The sequence below is a fragment of the Myxocyprinus asiaticus genome, chromosome 8 (assembly GCF_019703515.2).
Source record: "Myxocyprinus asiaticus isolate MX2 ecotype Aquarium Trade chromosome 8, UBuf_Myxa_2, whole genome shotgun sequence".
Classification (NCBI taxonomy): domain Eukaryota; kingdom Metazoa; phylum Chordata; class Actinopteri; order Cypriniformes; family Catostomidae; genus Myxocyprinus; species Myxocyprinus asiaticus.
In genome coordinates this window covers 35,569,206-35,586,083 of record NC_059351.1, presented here as the reverse complement: position 1 = coordinate 35,586,083, position 16,878 = coordinate 35,569,206, and the positions used below count along the sequence as shown (strand labels likewise).

Genomic DNA, 16,878 nt, shown 5'->3' with positions numbered 1-16,878 from the left:
TCTGGTATAAGTTGATATGGAGATATTTATACCGGGATTAGAATTTTATGCAAAAATTACAACATTGCTTGTTTTCCACAATACGTACCCATACGGAGGTTGTTATGCTCTCGTCTCATTATGGACTTCCTGTTCCAGTGTGGGATTAGACAGACTCTTACTCAGTATTTAGAGGCCACATACCCCATAGTTTAGCATCCTAAAATAGACACGTACAAAAGAGGAAGTTCGGGTTAGTGCACACTATAGTGCGTGTCATTGCAAAATGTAAACATTCGTAGTTTGGCACTCTGATTTTCTTGTGTGTATATTCCCGCTTCATTTAGCATGCCCCCACAACAGTCTGAGTGTGGAGACACGAGCAGAGTGTCGGTGAGCAGAAAGTGATGCTGTTACCTTAATGAAGAGTCATGTTGATAAATAGCTCATTCTCCAGACATACTGTACCATTAAATCCAGCCTTTAGCTATAAACACAGTAGTCTCTGTTCATTTAGTGGATTACTGCTGCTTTCTTTGACTTTATTTTCACACTAAGAGAAGAGAAAGGTAAGGTTTTTAAACCTATAGCCCACTCATAATTTATTTAGAAACAGAAATGTTTTAAAAAATCTTAAACATAAGAAAAATAATTACCCTGAACAGTTTTTATTTTAGTTTATCCTCAGAATTGTGTATTTTAGAATGAAACCTGCCATATTGATTTTGTGCCTGCTGGGAGCAGTCGGTGCTAATCCTGTGAGTACTTCTGTGAACAACCTTAATAAACTTCAATTACAATCAGTTCAGTGGCAATATGAAGAACATTGTCATATGTTACAGAGTAGTAGCATCTTCTTGTGTTATTTTGTGCAGATCTTCCATAAAATAGCTATGGAGATGATTAAACATGCATCCAACTCTGTAAGTTTAAGCTTAACTTTAACTTCAATAAATCACTGTTTGCATTAACTTTTAAGAGTGTTCTTACAATCTTTCATATTCGACGGTCAGAAAGTTCCTCTATGTCTGAATCTTCAGAACAGAGCAATACATCGGAACCTTTAGAAGAGGTATGCTTTCAGGAAATTTCAGTCAAATTCTATGTCACATACTGTAAATGCAAAAATTAACTTAGACGTCTAGAAGCAGGGACAACTATATACTGTCGATGTATATTTACTGGAATTATAAAAAAATAAATAAAAAAAAAGTATGCCGAAATTATTTCAAACATGCTAATTTTTTCAAATAGAAGTCGAAGGAAAATACCTCTGAAAGCGATGTAAGTAAAGACATTATAACTAAACACATCTTATTAGAAGACTTAAGGACATGGAATCACTTTGATTTCTTCATTTTCTTGATAGATCTCAGAATCACTTGAATCTGACTCTGCTGAACAGGTATAACTAACAATTACTGTTCACAATCAACTATACTCTTTTCACATTTTACAACAATTTACAAAATCACTAAACAGGTGGACAACTGAAAATAGTGTACTATATTTTTTTATATATATTCTCTGATTCAAAATCTCTAAAGATCTTTGGGGAAACATTTTTCCCCAATTAAATAACACAAAATTCATGCTATAATTTCAGAGATTTTTTTTTTTCCAACTTAAAAAATCTAAATGTGCAGTTTCTAACTGATCTGGTCCTTCAAGATTGTTTTGATGGTGCAACCTTACGTATTGAGGTTGATTCAGTCATATATTATTACTATTATTTCTAATATTATTTATTTATTTTTACTTGAATAAAACCAGTTTATTTTGGTTTATGGTTATATACCTAATCTTTATGTAATATATGGTTTTATATTATTGTTTCCAAATGAAGCAAATTTTTTTATGTTATCTGACAATACCTTTATTTCAGAGTACGCTGAAAAAAAAATGTTAATCTAATAAAATATGCTTCATGTGGCAACATCTAAATTAACTGGTTTTATTCAAATCAAAAGTTTATTTAATTTTATTGAATCAACCTGACTACATTAGGTTACACCCAACAAAACTAAATTTAAGGGTTAGATAAGGTAGGAATAGTTCACCCCAAAATGAAAATTACCTCATCATTTACTCACTCTTATGCCATCCCAGATGTGTATGATTTTCTTTCTTCTGCAGAACACAAACAAAGATCTTTAGAAGAATTTCTCAGCTCTTTTGGTCCATACAATACAATTGAATGGGTGCCAAAATTTTGATGCTCCAAAAATCACATTTATTTATTTGTTTGGATTTATTGCCATTTGGACAGGTACAAAGCAGTACAGGTACATAAATCAGCATTAAAGTAATCCATGTGACTCCAGTGGTTAAATCAATGTCTTCAGAAGCAATTTGATAGGTGTGGGTGAGAAACAGGTCGACATTTAAGTCCTTTTTTTTACTTTGAATTCTCTTACCTGCTCAGTCAATCTCCACTTTAACATTCAGATTCACATTCTTCTTTTTGTGTTTTTAGTGATTCACATTTTTCATGCATATCACCACCCTACTGGATAAGAGGAAGAATTACTAGCAAAATAGGACTTAAAAATGTATCTGTTTCTCACCCACACCTATCATATCACTTTTGAAGACATGGATTAAAATACTGGAGTTGTATCCATTACTTTTATGATGCCTTTATGTGCTTTTTGGAGCATCAAAATTTTAGCACCCATTCACTTGCTTTGTATGTACACACCTGGGATGGCATGAGGGTGAGTAAAAACATGAGAATTTTCCATTTTGGGTGAACTATCCCTTTAAGGCAACAAGTAACAACATCTTACAAGTTAAGCTCAATCAACAGCATTTGTGACAATGTTGATAATCACAAAACAATTTTTTGACTTGCCCCTCTTCTTCTTTAAAAAACAAAAACAAAAAAAAAAGCAGAAATCTGGGATACATTGAGGCACTTACAATGGTAGTGAATGGGGCCAATTTTTGAATGTTAAAATACTCTCTTTTTCAAAAATATAGAATATAGGAAATTGGGAAAAGTCTGAATTATTTTTGTGTTAATCAACATTATGCCACAAATGCCGTCGATTGAGCTTAACATGTATTGAATCCGGAAATTTTCTTTAAGATTGTTCTTGGAAATATTTTGTAGGCTACACTATGAAACAATTGTTTAATTTCATACTCTATTTCACCTTTTAATATAGTATGAATTTTATTACATTGATTCCTAAGCCTGACATGGTGTGCAGTATTTATATTTATAGATTTTGTAGTCAATTATTTATACTGTTGGTGTAAACCATTTTCAAATAAAGAAAGTAAATAGAAACAGAAGTAAATATAAAAGTAAGCAGTGGGCTGCATGAGTGCTGTTTTCCCCAAAGTGTTCACATAGCATTTATAGTGCTAAAACGTACTGTGTTCCCAAGATCACATTCCTCACGAAGTAATGAATTACAACTACTCTCATTACAGTACTTGACTACATGACGACTACTACTACTACTATAATAATAATATAAATAAATAATAGTGCTTTTACTCGAGTTGATTAAAAATTAAGTATTCAACTTTGCTAGTTATTTTTCACCACAATTACAAAGTACAAAAAAATACATAATATTTCTGAATTTTTGGGGAAGAAGAAATCAACAAGTTATAAGCACTAAATCTGTTTATAAACTAAAAGACGAACGAGGCACGAAGGAAGCCCGCAGGGAACAGCATCATGAGCACAGCAGCTCGCATAAACTGCCACCGGTGTCCTCTCTTTTCTAGCTTCTCCAAGACTTTCTGCTCTGTCACTATACAAGAACTGAAATACTGTGATTTTCTGCATATTTCATTTTATTCTGGAAAGAAGCCATTCATTCAGGTACGAGGGAACTGTCTGAACACGTTTTACCACTGATCAAACTTCACTTGTTTTTAAGGTAGGCAATGTTTTAACTGTGTCAAACATTAACACAATGTAGTTTGACATATATGCGGGGATATCTTGTTTACTTGCTACTATATGTCTAAAACAAACTTTTTAAATACCTTAGAAAGATACAATGCCAATAGTGTCGGAAAATAACCAAAAATATGGGGGCAAAAAATGCCCACGCAAAGAATTCCCGTGTTTTATTAATAATATCTGATATAGTTACAATTACATATATTGCGATCTTCTTTTGACTTTTCACTGAACATTATTTTTTTCCCGCCATCCGGTTCCTCATACTATCGCGCACACAGATGGACTCTCTGCTTCTATCAATCCACATCAGTTCGGTATTGTACTTCCACGTTAAATTCCGTAACCGTTCGCCCCTCTTGTTCAAAATAAACTGTCCTAGTGGGTAACACTCTCGCTCACAGTGCTGTACTGTACTTCCCTGCCCTGTCTCAACCGCTAGAGGCCAAAAGTGCACAAGGGATGGATGTTATCTAAAGACAGTATGAGAAATCACAAAACATAATGTAACCAAATGCTACAGTTGACATAATAATACTACCTCAATATGTTAAATAACCATAATGTTAGTTAAGACTTTATTGTTGCAACTATAATACAATAATACATATACAGAAAAGCCACTTTTAGTGTTTGAATCAATCACATCTCTCACTAAACACTGTGTGAAATGTTTATTTTTGCCTTATTTTATTCAGTTGTAGTTCAGCATGTAGTTGATAACAGTTTGCTTAATAATCTTATTCCATTTCTGGGTAATTTCTGCAATATCATAGAGGATTCATTTCCTCTATGATACTACATTATATTAGCTTTGTACAGTATGCTAACTTAGTCAAAATTCTTGGACATACGTGAATGAGAATAAACCTGAAATAGGAATGTGTTTCAGTCACAATGCACATTATGTAGTTTAGAGATGATTTAGAGACATTTAGAATGTTACAAATGGCTATTTCTAATTAAATAAATGTTGTATTCTTAAAATGTTCTGTTTGTCCAAGAATCCTCTTGCAGCAATGCAGGTCTTTGTCATTTAGAATCTGCTAGTTTAGGACCTGTGAGGAGTCTGTTTCTAAAACTAGAAGACTGTTATTTACTTGTCTTTTTGTTATGCATCTGGGCCATCTACTTCCCTCTCTATCCTGGTTAGAGATTCTTTTTTTCAAAACAGTAATGCATGGAATAGCCTTCATCTCTCTAAAACATTAGACTTTAGGAGAAAATAGAATTTCAGGAGAAATGTGTTTCTTTTTGCCTATTTTTAAAACCAAAATTTGACCTGCAAGTATAAAGCAACTTGTGAGAACTCAATACCTCAGCAAATGGGAAAAAAACCCACTGTATTGCGATTTCTTCATGGTAGCGCAACAATTTTCAATTGTTCTAATAAGAAGAACATTTTCTTGATTACCAAATTAGCACTTTAGAATGTTCCTTAACCCGAACAACCCGAACAATTTGCGATTTATAATTTTGGCAGTATTTTTGATCAATTTAATGCACCTTGGTGAAAGGAAGAATACGTTTCTTTCAAGAACATAAATGTCTTTGTGTTCTAAAAATGGAAGCGTATATACTATATATAATATAATTTTCATTAAGTACTTGTAACAATTACTTTAGTAGTTTTTTGGCAAACTACTTATTTACTCTTACTTGAGTCATAATATTTCTCAGTATTTCTACTTGTACTCAGGTGAATTATTTCTTCAGTAGCAGTACTTTTACTTAAGCAAAAAAATTAATTTAAAAAAAATCAGTATATATTTCTACCACTGCTAAAACAAAATCAGTACTCTTTCCACCACTGCTAAAATGATGGGAAGGCCCTGCTTTTGCAACAGAGACCAATTTCATTACCTATAATTTCACAGATAGACTTGATACCTTTGTAGAAGCATGTCTAAACAAAAGGCTGAAATGGCAGTTAAATGACAGCTGGCTATGCAAAAGAGCTTTCAGCAGTAAGCTGATTTTAAAGAGTATTGCCTCACTGCTGCATGAAGTGTCCACTGATTTTTATTTTTTATTTTTTTTATTTCAATGTCAAGATTTTAGGTTAAAATGTATTTAAATTAAGTTTAAACTAGAAATCAAGAATATTGTTAAGTAACATTTTTTAACTTTTTATTGTCTAAGCAACTTAAAATGGTCCTGCAGTATGACAAATGAATTTTTTGAATACAAATATTTTGTGTAGTCTCTAGCTAATGAAGTCATAAAAGTTGCATGCATAATAATTATAAAAATTTAAATGATTTTAGATTGAGCATTTCACACCACAAGCCAGACATGGCAATATGTTTGTGAATGAGTATTAAAGCTATGTCATTGCTGATCTGATACCACAAGATGGCAAACTTTAGAGAACAGTGGTGGGGTTTCCCTGTGCAGCACATCATAAACTCACATAAACATTACATGCTGAGTGGGACTTTCTGCTGTTTCAAGTGTGCTGCTTTTGGCAGAGGGATAAAGACTCCTTACACTAAGAATGTGGGTTAGGACGTTGTAAGTTCGTTAATTACTGTATAATTAAAATTATTGTTTTATGGTGCAATCTTCAGATAACAGAGCAAGCACTACTGGCATTCATTGTCTAGACAATTGATATAATGTGATCCAAGATAATGACATGGCATTATGTGGCTATTATGGAAATTGTGTGAAACAATGAAAGGTATCTTAAATAGGCAGTAACAAAACAAGAAGATATGGCCTGAGATGATGGGATTAAGTGTAGAAATAGTCATATGAATCTGGGGTATATAAATATGAAAGAAAACCAACGTAAAAAAAAAAAAAAAAAAAAAAAAAACAATTATATAATAGACCAATATTCCTGTTTGTTTTTTGATCATGCTTTTTTCTTAGTTTTCAGTCAACTTTTCAGTAGTCATTGTAACAAATTTCTAAACTATATTGACAAACAAAATCTAAGCAACTTCTGGTTGTTACAATAGATGGCTAAAATACCTATATCATTATAACACACTGGGTTTGTGTTATTTTGATTTTTAAAGCTAAAAAACGCATATACAGTTGTGCTCAAAAGTTTATCAGTTTTAAAATCATAATGATAACAGAAATCACCCAAATGGCCCTGATCAAAAGTTTACATACCCTTGAATGTTTGCCCTTGTTACAGACACACAGTGACACACACAGGTTTAAATGGCAATTAAAGGTTAATTTCCCACACCTGTGGCTTTTTAAATTGCAATTAGTGTCTGTGTATAAATAGTCAATGAGTTTGTTAGCTCTTACGTGGATGCACTGAGCAGGCTAGATACTGAGCCATAGGGAGTAGAAAAGAACTGTCAAAAGACCTGCGTAACAAGGTAATGGGATTTATAAAGATGGAAAAGGATATAAAAAGATATCCAAAGCCTTGAAAATGCCAGTCAGTACTGCTTACATATCTCTTGATACCAAGCCAAGGTCAGGTAGACCAAGAAAGATTTCAGCCACAACTGCCAGAAGAATTGTTCGGGATACAAAGAAAAACCCACAGGTAACCTCAGGAGTAATACAGGCTGCTCTGGAAAAAGACGGTGTGGTTGTTTCAAGGAGCACAATACTTGTTGACCTCTCTTCAAACATAGTGCTTATGGTTGTGACCATAAAGCTCTATTTTGGTCACATCACTCCAAATTACAGTATGCCAGAAGCTGTGAGGTGAGTCAAGATGTTGTCGGGCATATTGTAACCAGGCTTTTTTGTGGCATTGGCTTCTTTCTGGCAACTTGATCATGCAGCTCATTTTTGTTCAAGTATTGTCATATTGTGCTCCTTGAAACAACCACACCATCTTTTTTCAGAGCAGCCTGTATTTCTCCTGAGGTTACCTGTTGTTTCTTCTTTGTATCCCGAACAATTCTTCTGGCAGTTGTGGCTGAAATCTTTCTTGGTCTACCTGACCTTGGCTTGGTTAAGAGATCCCCAATTCCTCCACTTCTTAATAAGTGACTGAACCATACTGACTGGCATTTTCAAGGCTTTGGATATCTTTTTATATCCTTTTGCATCTTTATAAAGTTCCATTACCTTATTACGCAGGTCTTTTGACAGTTCTTTTCTGCTCCCCATGGCTCAGTATCTAGCCTGCTCAGTGCATCCATGTGAGAGCTAACAAACTCATTGACTATTTATACACAGACACTAATTGCCACAGGTGTGGGAAATTAACCTTTAATTGCCATTTAAACCTGTGTGTGTCACCTTGTGTGTCTGTAACAAGGCCAAACATTCAAGGGTATGTAAACTTTTGATCAGGGCCATTTTGGTGATTTCTGTTACCATCATGATTTAAAAAGGAGCCAAACATATATGTGATAATAAATGGCTTCATATGATCACTATCCTTCAGTCATATTTTCAAAATCAGTGTCAAAATTTCACAATTTCTGCCAGGGTATGCAAACTTTTGAGCACAACTGTACATTTTAAGTTGTATTATATTGTATTGTATTATATATTGTATTATAATATTATAGTTGTGGGTGAGAAACAGATCAATATGTCAGTCCTTTTTTACTACAAATCTCCACTTTCACTTCCACGTTCTTCTTTTTTCTTTTGCCGATTCACGTTCTTTGTGCATATCGTCACCTACTGGTCGGGGCTGGTAAAAGGTATTTATTTATAGTAAAAAAAAAAAGAACTTACTGACTTGTTTCATGTGACATTACTGTGCGACCGCGCCACCATGTTTGTGACCAAAATTCCATATACCTTCAATGTGCTGCGCTGCGCTGCGCTGCGGGATGTGACAAAAGCCTTCTTCAGGAGTTAAATGCAGCTCTTACAGTACATTCATACTGACGGGATCATCACAGACTTTTTGTAATATTGTTACCAAATCAGACCTGAGAACAACATAAAACATCTGTAACTTCTGAATGAGAGATGTATACACTAATGTACTGGTGGGTGTATGTACTCGCTGGTCACTCATCAGGCTCGCCGGTGCATGGAGAAGAATCGTACCAAATGTATTTAAATGACTGTGAAAGTCCAATTTGGCAATATTTGTGCTGTCTTCAGACCTGTATGAACTTTTCCTGTGACTTGGAATGGATCAAAAGCAAACCTTTATGTTTTTCTTGATACTGTTTCACGTGTTTTTCCATTCACTGCCATAGTTTCCTCCCGCTGATGGTCACAAATATGGCAGCTGTGAGGAAACCGGTCAATTGATTTGTTTTTTACCAACTCCAATCATATCGCTTAAGAAGATGTGGATTTAACCACTGGAATCGTATGGATTACTTTTATGCTGCCTTAGTGTGCTTTTCGGAGCTTCAAAGTTCAGGCCACAAATCACCTTTATTGCATGAACTTACTGAGCTGAAATATTTTTCTAAAAATCTTCATTTGTGTTCTGCAAAAGAAAGAAAGTCATTCACATCTGGGATGACATGAGGGTAAGTAAATTGTGAGAGAATTTTAATTTTTGGGTGCACTATTCCTCTAACATAAACCTAAATGTATCATCACTAATTTTTGAGCCTTGCTTCTAAGGCCAGTGAGCTAAGTTAAACAGGTAGCTCCACATGAATTTTGATTGACGTGTGCATTTATACTGAAAATGAGCGAGAAGCGACAGCTTCCTTGATTTTAATGGGTGTGTTCTAGTTAGATGCAATGCGTCACTGGCAGTGAAAAGGAAGTCATTTTTATTTGTATAGCGCTTTTCACAACACACATCGTTTCAAAGCAGATTTACAGGAAAGCATGCATTAAAAAAAAGAAATAACTGGAATATCTGTAATGTCTTACAGTGATCATTGTGTAGTTTGATTATAGAAATAAATAATTAAATAATAATTGTATTTAGAACCCCAGTGAGCAAACCGAAGGTGACTGTGGCAAGGAACACAAAACTCCATAAGATGTTGGTTAATGGAGAAAAATAACCTTGGGAGAAACCAGGCTCACTGTGGGGGCCAGCATGAATATAATGCTAATATTAGTTATTTGTGTGCAGTGCAAGTCATGGCTTTAAATATGCGTATTAAGTAAGCGTTAAGCTCCAGTGTTTTAAAAATAAAAATAAACGATTTTTTAATTAACTTTAAGATTAATGACTAATGTCTTTAAACGGACGCAGCAGTCGTGCTCACGCACCAGGCTGCGCCAAACAACACTTATCTTCACAAACCACTCTGAGGAGAGAGAACTGTCTCTCAAATATGTAAAAATGACAGCTAAAGCACACATGACTCGACAATTAACGTAATAGATGATGCCAAAAGAGGGGCTCTAAACTATTGTCGACATTTATGTGAAGTGCGTGAAAAAAAGAAAAGAAAAAAAACCTATGTGAGATGGGGGAAGTCCCCGCGAGGAAATCCCCTCATCATAAAATAATTTGGAGATTGAGTGTGGGTCTCACACTGGCTGAAGCTGTATGTCTTGGTGTACAACAGACGTCTGTGTGGACACTTAAACCTTTACAACTTATGGAAAAATAGTAGACTACTTTATGTGCGGCGGTTGTATTTTTATTTATTTATTTATTTATTTTTAACGGAAGAGCGGATTTTGCAGTATGGATGAGATGAAGAGGGAGAACGAGGCGCTGAGGGCGAAGTTACGCAGCTGCTCTACACTCAACACATTTTATCACGAAACACAACAAGAAATTACTAATTTAAATCAACTGGTTTCCACCAAAGACGGAATTATTGCTGATTTGAGGGCAAGACTGGGAAAATATGAGAAAACTGTGGTTATAGAAGGAGAAGAACCGTATATTGTTGGACCGTCACAATCTCTTATTGAGAGTTTGTGTAAGGAAATTTGCAAATTAAAACAAAACCTCAAGGATTCAGAGGCGGACGCCGCCCAAAGACAGGAAACCAGTAAAACAGTAAGTAAAAAGAATTGTCATATTCCTACTCTTATGCAATCATCTCACCACATCATACTGTCAGTTGTTTTTTGTTTCTCCAGCACCATTTATCAACAACCCAGGGAATGTTAAGACCAAACGCGTTCTTGCGCAAAAAAAGCTAAACGCAGCGACAGGAAAAGAGCAGAACGCAGGTGTCTCGAGACGCGTTTTATACAGTTGACGGTGTTTTTGAGGGTCCGTTCACACCAAACGCTTCCTTGCGCTAAAAAAGCTAAACGCAGCGCCACAAAAAGAGCAGAACGCAGGTGTCTCGAGACGCGTTTTATACAGTTGACGGTGTTTTTGAGGGTCCGTTCACACCAAACGCTTCCTTGTGCTAAAAAAGCTAAACGCAGCGCCACAAAACGAGCAGAACGCAGGTGTCTCGAGACGCGTTTTAAACAGTTGTCGGTGTTTTTAAGGGGCCGTTCACACTGAACGCTTCATTGCTCCAAAACAAATAACTAAAAATAATTATAAAAAAATAAGCTTGACGCAGCTCCACGAATAGAGCAGAAGGCAGATGTCTCGAGACACGTTGTAAAAAGTTGACGTTCTTTAAAACTTGACATGGCTCCTGTGCGAGTAACGATCGAAGACGTCTGTCTATAGCGCGTCTACATAGAAAATCAACTGAAAAACAGCACAGAGAGACGTAAAAACGCGTTCGGTGTAAATGGCCACTAAAGCATTGTAAAGTTTACATTCTTTGTAAAATACATTAGTTGTTGGACACTGTTTATCCATTGTAAGTATATGATGGGTCACTCGAATACATGGATGCTTCAATATTGAACTGTGATGAAACTTCACAACATTTGTTGCCCACATTCACCTGAACTGTCAGGAAATGGCCATGAAGTAGTCTCTCTTTAGGGTGCAATGCATCTAACCTGACTGTTCGCTCATTCCAGGAGATCCAGAGATTACAAGAAAAGCTGAAGGAGAAGTATCAAGAGCTAGAGATGATAAGGCAGAGGCCCGAGCAGGAGAAGGAGAGGGAGATCCAGCGTCTGCGCTCCTCCCTGGCCGAAAGGGACCGGGCACAGGCCACCAGGGCCGTCCTCTGCAACTCTCTTGCTGAAGAAGCCGAACAGTTGAGGGCGCAGCTGGGGGCCACAGTGCAGGTGTGCCAGAAGCTTTTGGGGAGGTTGGAGAAAGAGAAAAGCAAGGCCGCCATGACGGATCAGAGAGCTCAGGTTCATGAGGTGTGTAAGAGAAATGCACGGGGTACAACATACCTCTTTTCCGCTATTGAAAGCCACTGTCTAGTACCCCAACTCTAACTAACTGCTATGTATGGAATGGAACAGATTCTTCCAATATCACCAAATAAAAGCACTTCTCAATTGCTGTTTAACAATTGTGTTTGGCCTTGTGTTTTTGTGTCTTTACCAGACAACAGATTCCTCAGAGGTTTCCCATCTAAATGTCATTATCAGCAAGTTACAAGAGGAGAATGACCAGCTTAATAAGAGAGTTGCATATGTAAGGACCACATGATGGAATTGTTGTTTGATCACCCACTGACACTTGTTTTACCCGTGTCATACATAGAAAATGTTACTCTGTACCTTTTAGGCAAAGTAACAAAAATGGAACTTGGAAAATGCCCTGTAATTTTATACTACACATGTTTTTGTTCCATTCTTCTCAGGTGGAAAGTTTAAACTCAAAGTGGCAGAAGTATGACTCCAGTAGAGAGGAGTACGTGAGGGGTTTGTGTCAGAAGTTGAAAGAATCAAACGGCCTGGCATCTGCTGGTCCCACCATGACCCAAACTCCAACAGCGGGCAGTGCGGCTCTGATCCAGCAGGAGATAGCACGACTAAACGGCCTCTTGGAGGAGAAGATGATTGAATCTGAGAGACTCAGCAGAGAGAGGGACGACAATTCAAGACGAGACCAGGAGCGTATTCAGATGCTTGAGCAACAGGTACCAACCAACAGAACTCAAACACAGTGTTCTGACAAAATTGCCTCCAAATGACACACATTTGAACACTTTTATAGGGTTTCAAGGCACTTAACAAAATATAAATTAATAAAGAAAACATTGCGAGAAAAAAAAAGTGCCCAAACTAAGACAGAAAATCTAGTAAGTATAATAGAATTTATTTTTGTAATAAAATCATAGGTCAAGTCGTGAATCTGAATTCATTAAAACAGTAAGTTCTTGTATATTCATTACAGCAAAGTAGTAGTTTTGTGTGTCTTTCTGCCCATTAACTAAGTGCCATAATTCTGGGCTCTCTCACAGGTGTTGGCCTATATTGAGGACTTCAAATCGGAGAGAGCAGACAGAGAGAGGGCGCAAGGAAAAATTCTGGACCTTCAAAACGAAGTTGGGCGACTCCAGCAGCAAATACGCACACAGGCAAGTTGTGAGTTTCTCAAATCATTGCAGTGATTACAACTCCAGTAGCACACATTATAAAAATGTTTTGTCAGGTAACTTGAAACGTTTTCTTCGTGTGGCCACATCTAAATTAACTGGTTTTATTCAAGTCAAAAAGTATTATTTACTATGACTAAAGCCAGCGTTACACTAGTAGACTCAAAACAACCCAAGGTTGCCGACTGTTTTGCTGAGACCTTGCTCTCTTCAGTCAGAGTTATGACACACCTGCTGATTAAGAATGGAGGAGGGGTGACAGACATACCAACTCACCTCAACTCTCTCTCTCTGATTCCGTCACGATGTGAAACTAGCTGAAATAACAGGAGTACCGCGTGAGAATAAACAATTGTAAAAGAGTGATTTAGGATGCATTCATGGAGTACCTTTACCGTGATTGTGTACTTATCCCCTCAAGGCTTGCCGTAGAATGCGTATGGCCATATGCAGCTTTCAGTCAGTAAAGAAATTACATTCAATAAAAGCAAACTGTTGTGCCTCACATTCTGATTTAATTAGTTATTTTAGTGTAGGAAAAAAGCAGGAAAATGCTTTGTGATAGAATCACTCTCCATCACAATCAGCGTTTGTGATGATATGCAGCTGAGTGCGATGAAAATGTTCAGATCAGCTTGACGTCTTGTCAGTTCTTCAGTAAAAGAAGAAGCTCATTGGTTACTTAAAGGGAACACAGGAGACAACCCTGGTGACAGAACTATTTTTTTCTGTCACGTTGGATCCTTTTTTCCCATTGCTGGAACCATTATTTCAGCTGGGAGTCCCGATGGTCAAGACATTAACGACCTCCCACGGACAGACGCTAAAGACCGCTTCGTCTCCATTGCCTTCCTGGCGATTATTTTAATGAAGCTCACACCTGAAAATCTAGTGTGGCGCTGGCTTAAATCAACCTGACTTTAGGTTACATGGACAAAAGTCATTTTTAAGGGTTAGATCGGGTAGAAATTACTTCTTAAGGTAACCACTGCACACACCCACTTTTCAACAGAGCATTTTTCGAAGGCTAGCTTTTGCAAGCACATTTTCTTGTAACATACATTTTTTCTTTGTTCCACAGAGCATCCATGAAGCCTCATCCTCACGACGACTCCACATGGGCCTGAAAAAAGCTTCCCACCGACAGACGAACACTGCCGAACCACTAAGGAACAGTCCCCCAGAAACAAGCTCAAAGAGAACTATCAGTAACTCTGCACAGCAGGGAGACGCTGAACTGCAGTGCCCCCGTTGTCTTACCACGTACGATGACGAGCACGCAGCCGAATATCTAAACCACTGGGACGAGTGTGCCAAGCTGTGAGTCTCTCACACCTCACTGACTTTTCACAGGACACAACAAGCACTGAGGACTGAATCACTACAAGCTCACTGACTATGGAGTGTGTGACAGAAAGGGTGTTTATGAAGACAAAGGCACGTTGAAACATGATGGAGTCTGAGGAAAAGCTTTGTTTCTTTTTCATTGGATTTGTGGTTTCTTTTAGGCCTGGCTTTGCAGTTGTCGACTTGGTTGATGTTAAGGTCGGTTGGGGCACAGGGCTCAAGATAATGACTTGGGGTCAGTCATTCTTAGTTCAAGGGCGTACTCACATGGCTGTCACTGAATGCAAATGGTTTGGTTGTGAATAGTGAAAAATGCTAAAGTATTCAATCTCAGACCACTCACATCACAATGGCAAGCATGTGTGGTTAATAGGTTGGTGAGTTTTGCCATTTGTTTGGTGTCATGGTTTCAAGCATGGCACAATTTGTCTAAGAGTTTTGTTTGTGTTAAATCAGATTTTTTGCATAATACTGTATGGCAGATCTGTGCAAGGGTGTAGATTTGGCTTGAACATGGGGGTCTAGTTCCCCCCCCCATCCCCCATGGAATCTACGCCCTTGGATATGTGTAAAATCCAAATGGATCCTAAAATTGGTATCATATACCTCATTGATATGTATTCTGTTTATCAACTGGTTTGCACTTTTTGCTGTATTAATTATTGCCAAATACAGATGATAAAAGCACATACAGTACCTATTATATTTAATACATAAGCTTTTTTATTAATATACTTTAAATTATCATTCATACAGTTTATTGTCATGGTGCTAATTGTAAAGTGTAATGTAATGTTTCTTACTATTTTTTTTTTCTGTTATTTGTAGGTAGGCTATATTGTTATTATTTGACTTGGGCTTAAATTGAAATCAAATAATTGAAATTTTACCAGGAAATACAAAGCAGCACAGCATGTAATATTAATAATCAGTTGATATCTGATCTCTTAAGATTTATGACAATTTCATTTCATGATTATAAACATGTTATTATAAATGATACATGGTTCAACATGTCATTACTTTCTTAGACTTCAAGGCACCCTTTGACTGTAAGGCAGCTGAAAACATTCTAGTTTTAAGTAATAGAGGAAGTTCCCTACATCCTGGTAAACTGAGATGTGAAATCTTCGCTGTCTGACAAAATGCCGTCAATTGCATTGCATTTGAACAGTTTTAAAGGGTTTAAAGCCACTGAAAATGACAAAATCAAACCAAGACATTGAAATGTGATAAGTACAACAGGGTTTATTTTTGTAATAAAATCATTTTGTATATGTACAAGTGCACACACCAGGCGTATTTATTTGTAGGAGATGAGGAAACCAGACACTGAAATAGCTGTGATAATGCTGGTAAGATCATGAGGCATAGTGTGTCATAAAGCATTCAAACTCAAGTCCCATGGGATTTGAAAGAGTGTGCAAGTGGTGGAAAGCCCCTTCCCAAACAGAACTGAATGGACAGGCTTTATAACTGCAGCAAATTCTCAGCTGTCCTGAGGCCTGGAAGTGAATAGCACACAGAGAAGCAGGCGACTGTATAGTAGAGGGATATTTCAGTGCTGACTATTTAAAGGGGAGGAGGCTATGGGACAAAACAAGGCTGTGTCTCTGTGTGTAACTGAAACAAGTATGTGCAAATGTATGAACTTCTGTGTGCTATTAAAGTTAATACCTTTTAACAATTACTCGGCCATTGAATCACATTAAGACTCTCTCATACAAATACAGGAGCATCATTCTTGTCCAGTATTGACTGAACTGTTTTTTCCCCATACACATTTTGTTACTAGTAACGCGGCATTGATGAGTAAACTCATTCTTTCTGGTGTAATAATTTTAGAGGCTAGTAACACAACAAAGGGGATAGTTACGGACCCCATAAGAGGACAGGGAGGGAATTATTTTTCTAAAATAGTTCTGCGTTCCCTCACAAAACATTGCGTTTCCTCGCAATTAACCCTGGTTTTACTACAGTAATCATAGTTGAACTATAGTATTTGTAGCAAAACCATACTAACCAAAATTAACCGTGGTTTTACTATAGTACATATATATATATATATTTTTTTTTTTTTTAATTTTTTTTTTGGTGGGCAAGAACCATGTTTTAAAAACCACAGTATGTGTACCACAAATTAAACATGGTGTTACTAAAGGAAAACTAACCATGTTTTTTGCAATGATGATTTTTATTACCATGGTGTGAGTTTACCTGTGTTATTACAATTTTACCACAAATATCATGGTTAAAATCATTACTGTAGTAAAAACCATGGTTAACCCTAACGAAAATTAACCTTGGTTTAACTAAAGTAACCATAGTTGA

The 16,878-nt window shown here is 36.6% G+C and overlaps 2 protein-coding genes across 3 annotated transcripts in view; one reads left to right on the top strand and one right to left on the bottom strand.

Moving 5' to 3' along the window:
- LOC127445466 (SPARC-like protein 1) overlaps nucleotides 1-11,193 on the bottom strand; it is a 30,304-nt gene extending 19,111 nt beyond the window's left edge. The window contains exons 1-2 of the mRNA XM_051705571.1: nucleotides 10,830-11,193; nucleotides 89-199 (exon numbers count right to left, since the gene is read on the bottom strand). The gene's annotated coding sequence lies outside the window, so the exon portion shown is untranslated. The remainder of the gene's footprint in view (nucleotides 1-88; nucleotides 200-10,829) is intronic.
- LOC127445469 (TNFAIP3-interacting protein 2-like) lies at nucleotides 10,255-16,237 on the top strand. 2 transcript variants are annotated; one of them, XM_051705576.1, is made up of 6 exons: nucleotides 10,255-10,781; nucleotides 11,720-12,013; nucleotides 12,204-12,293; nucleotides 12,463-12,741; nucleotides 13,066-13,189; nucleotides 14,282-14,421. In XM_051705576.1, coding segments are annotated over exons 1-6 (1,110 nt in total). In that variant the 5' UTR covers nucleotides 10,255-10,460; the 3' UTR covers nucleotides 14,284-14,421. The 2 variants fall into 2 exon arrangements, with proteins under 2 accessions (XP_051561536.1, XP_051561535.1); XM_051705575.1 differs by having other exon boundaries at nucleotides 10,258-10,781; nucleotides 13,066-13,182; nucleotides 14,282-16,237.
- The last annotated feature ends 641 nt before the right edge of the window (nucleotides 16,238-16,878 follow it).

What these genes read in the sequence shown, in the direction of transcription:
- LOC127445469 (XM_051705575.1), top strand. Translation starts at nt 10,461, where the DNA reads ATGGATGAGATGAAGAGGGAGAACGAGGCGCTGAGGGCGAAGTTACGC. An exon ending in TTAATAAGAGAGTTGCATAT is followed by an intron (nt 12,294 to 12,462) that starts GTAAGGACCACA and finishes CATTCTTCTCAG; the next exon opens with GTGGAAAGTTTAAACTCAAA. An exon ending in AGCAGCAAATACGCACACAG is followed by an intron (nt 13,183 to 14,281) that starts GCAAGTTGTGAG and finishes TTTGTTCCACAG; the next exon opens with AGCATCCATGAAGCCTCATC.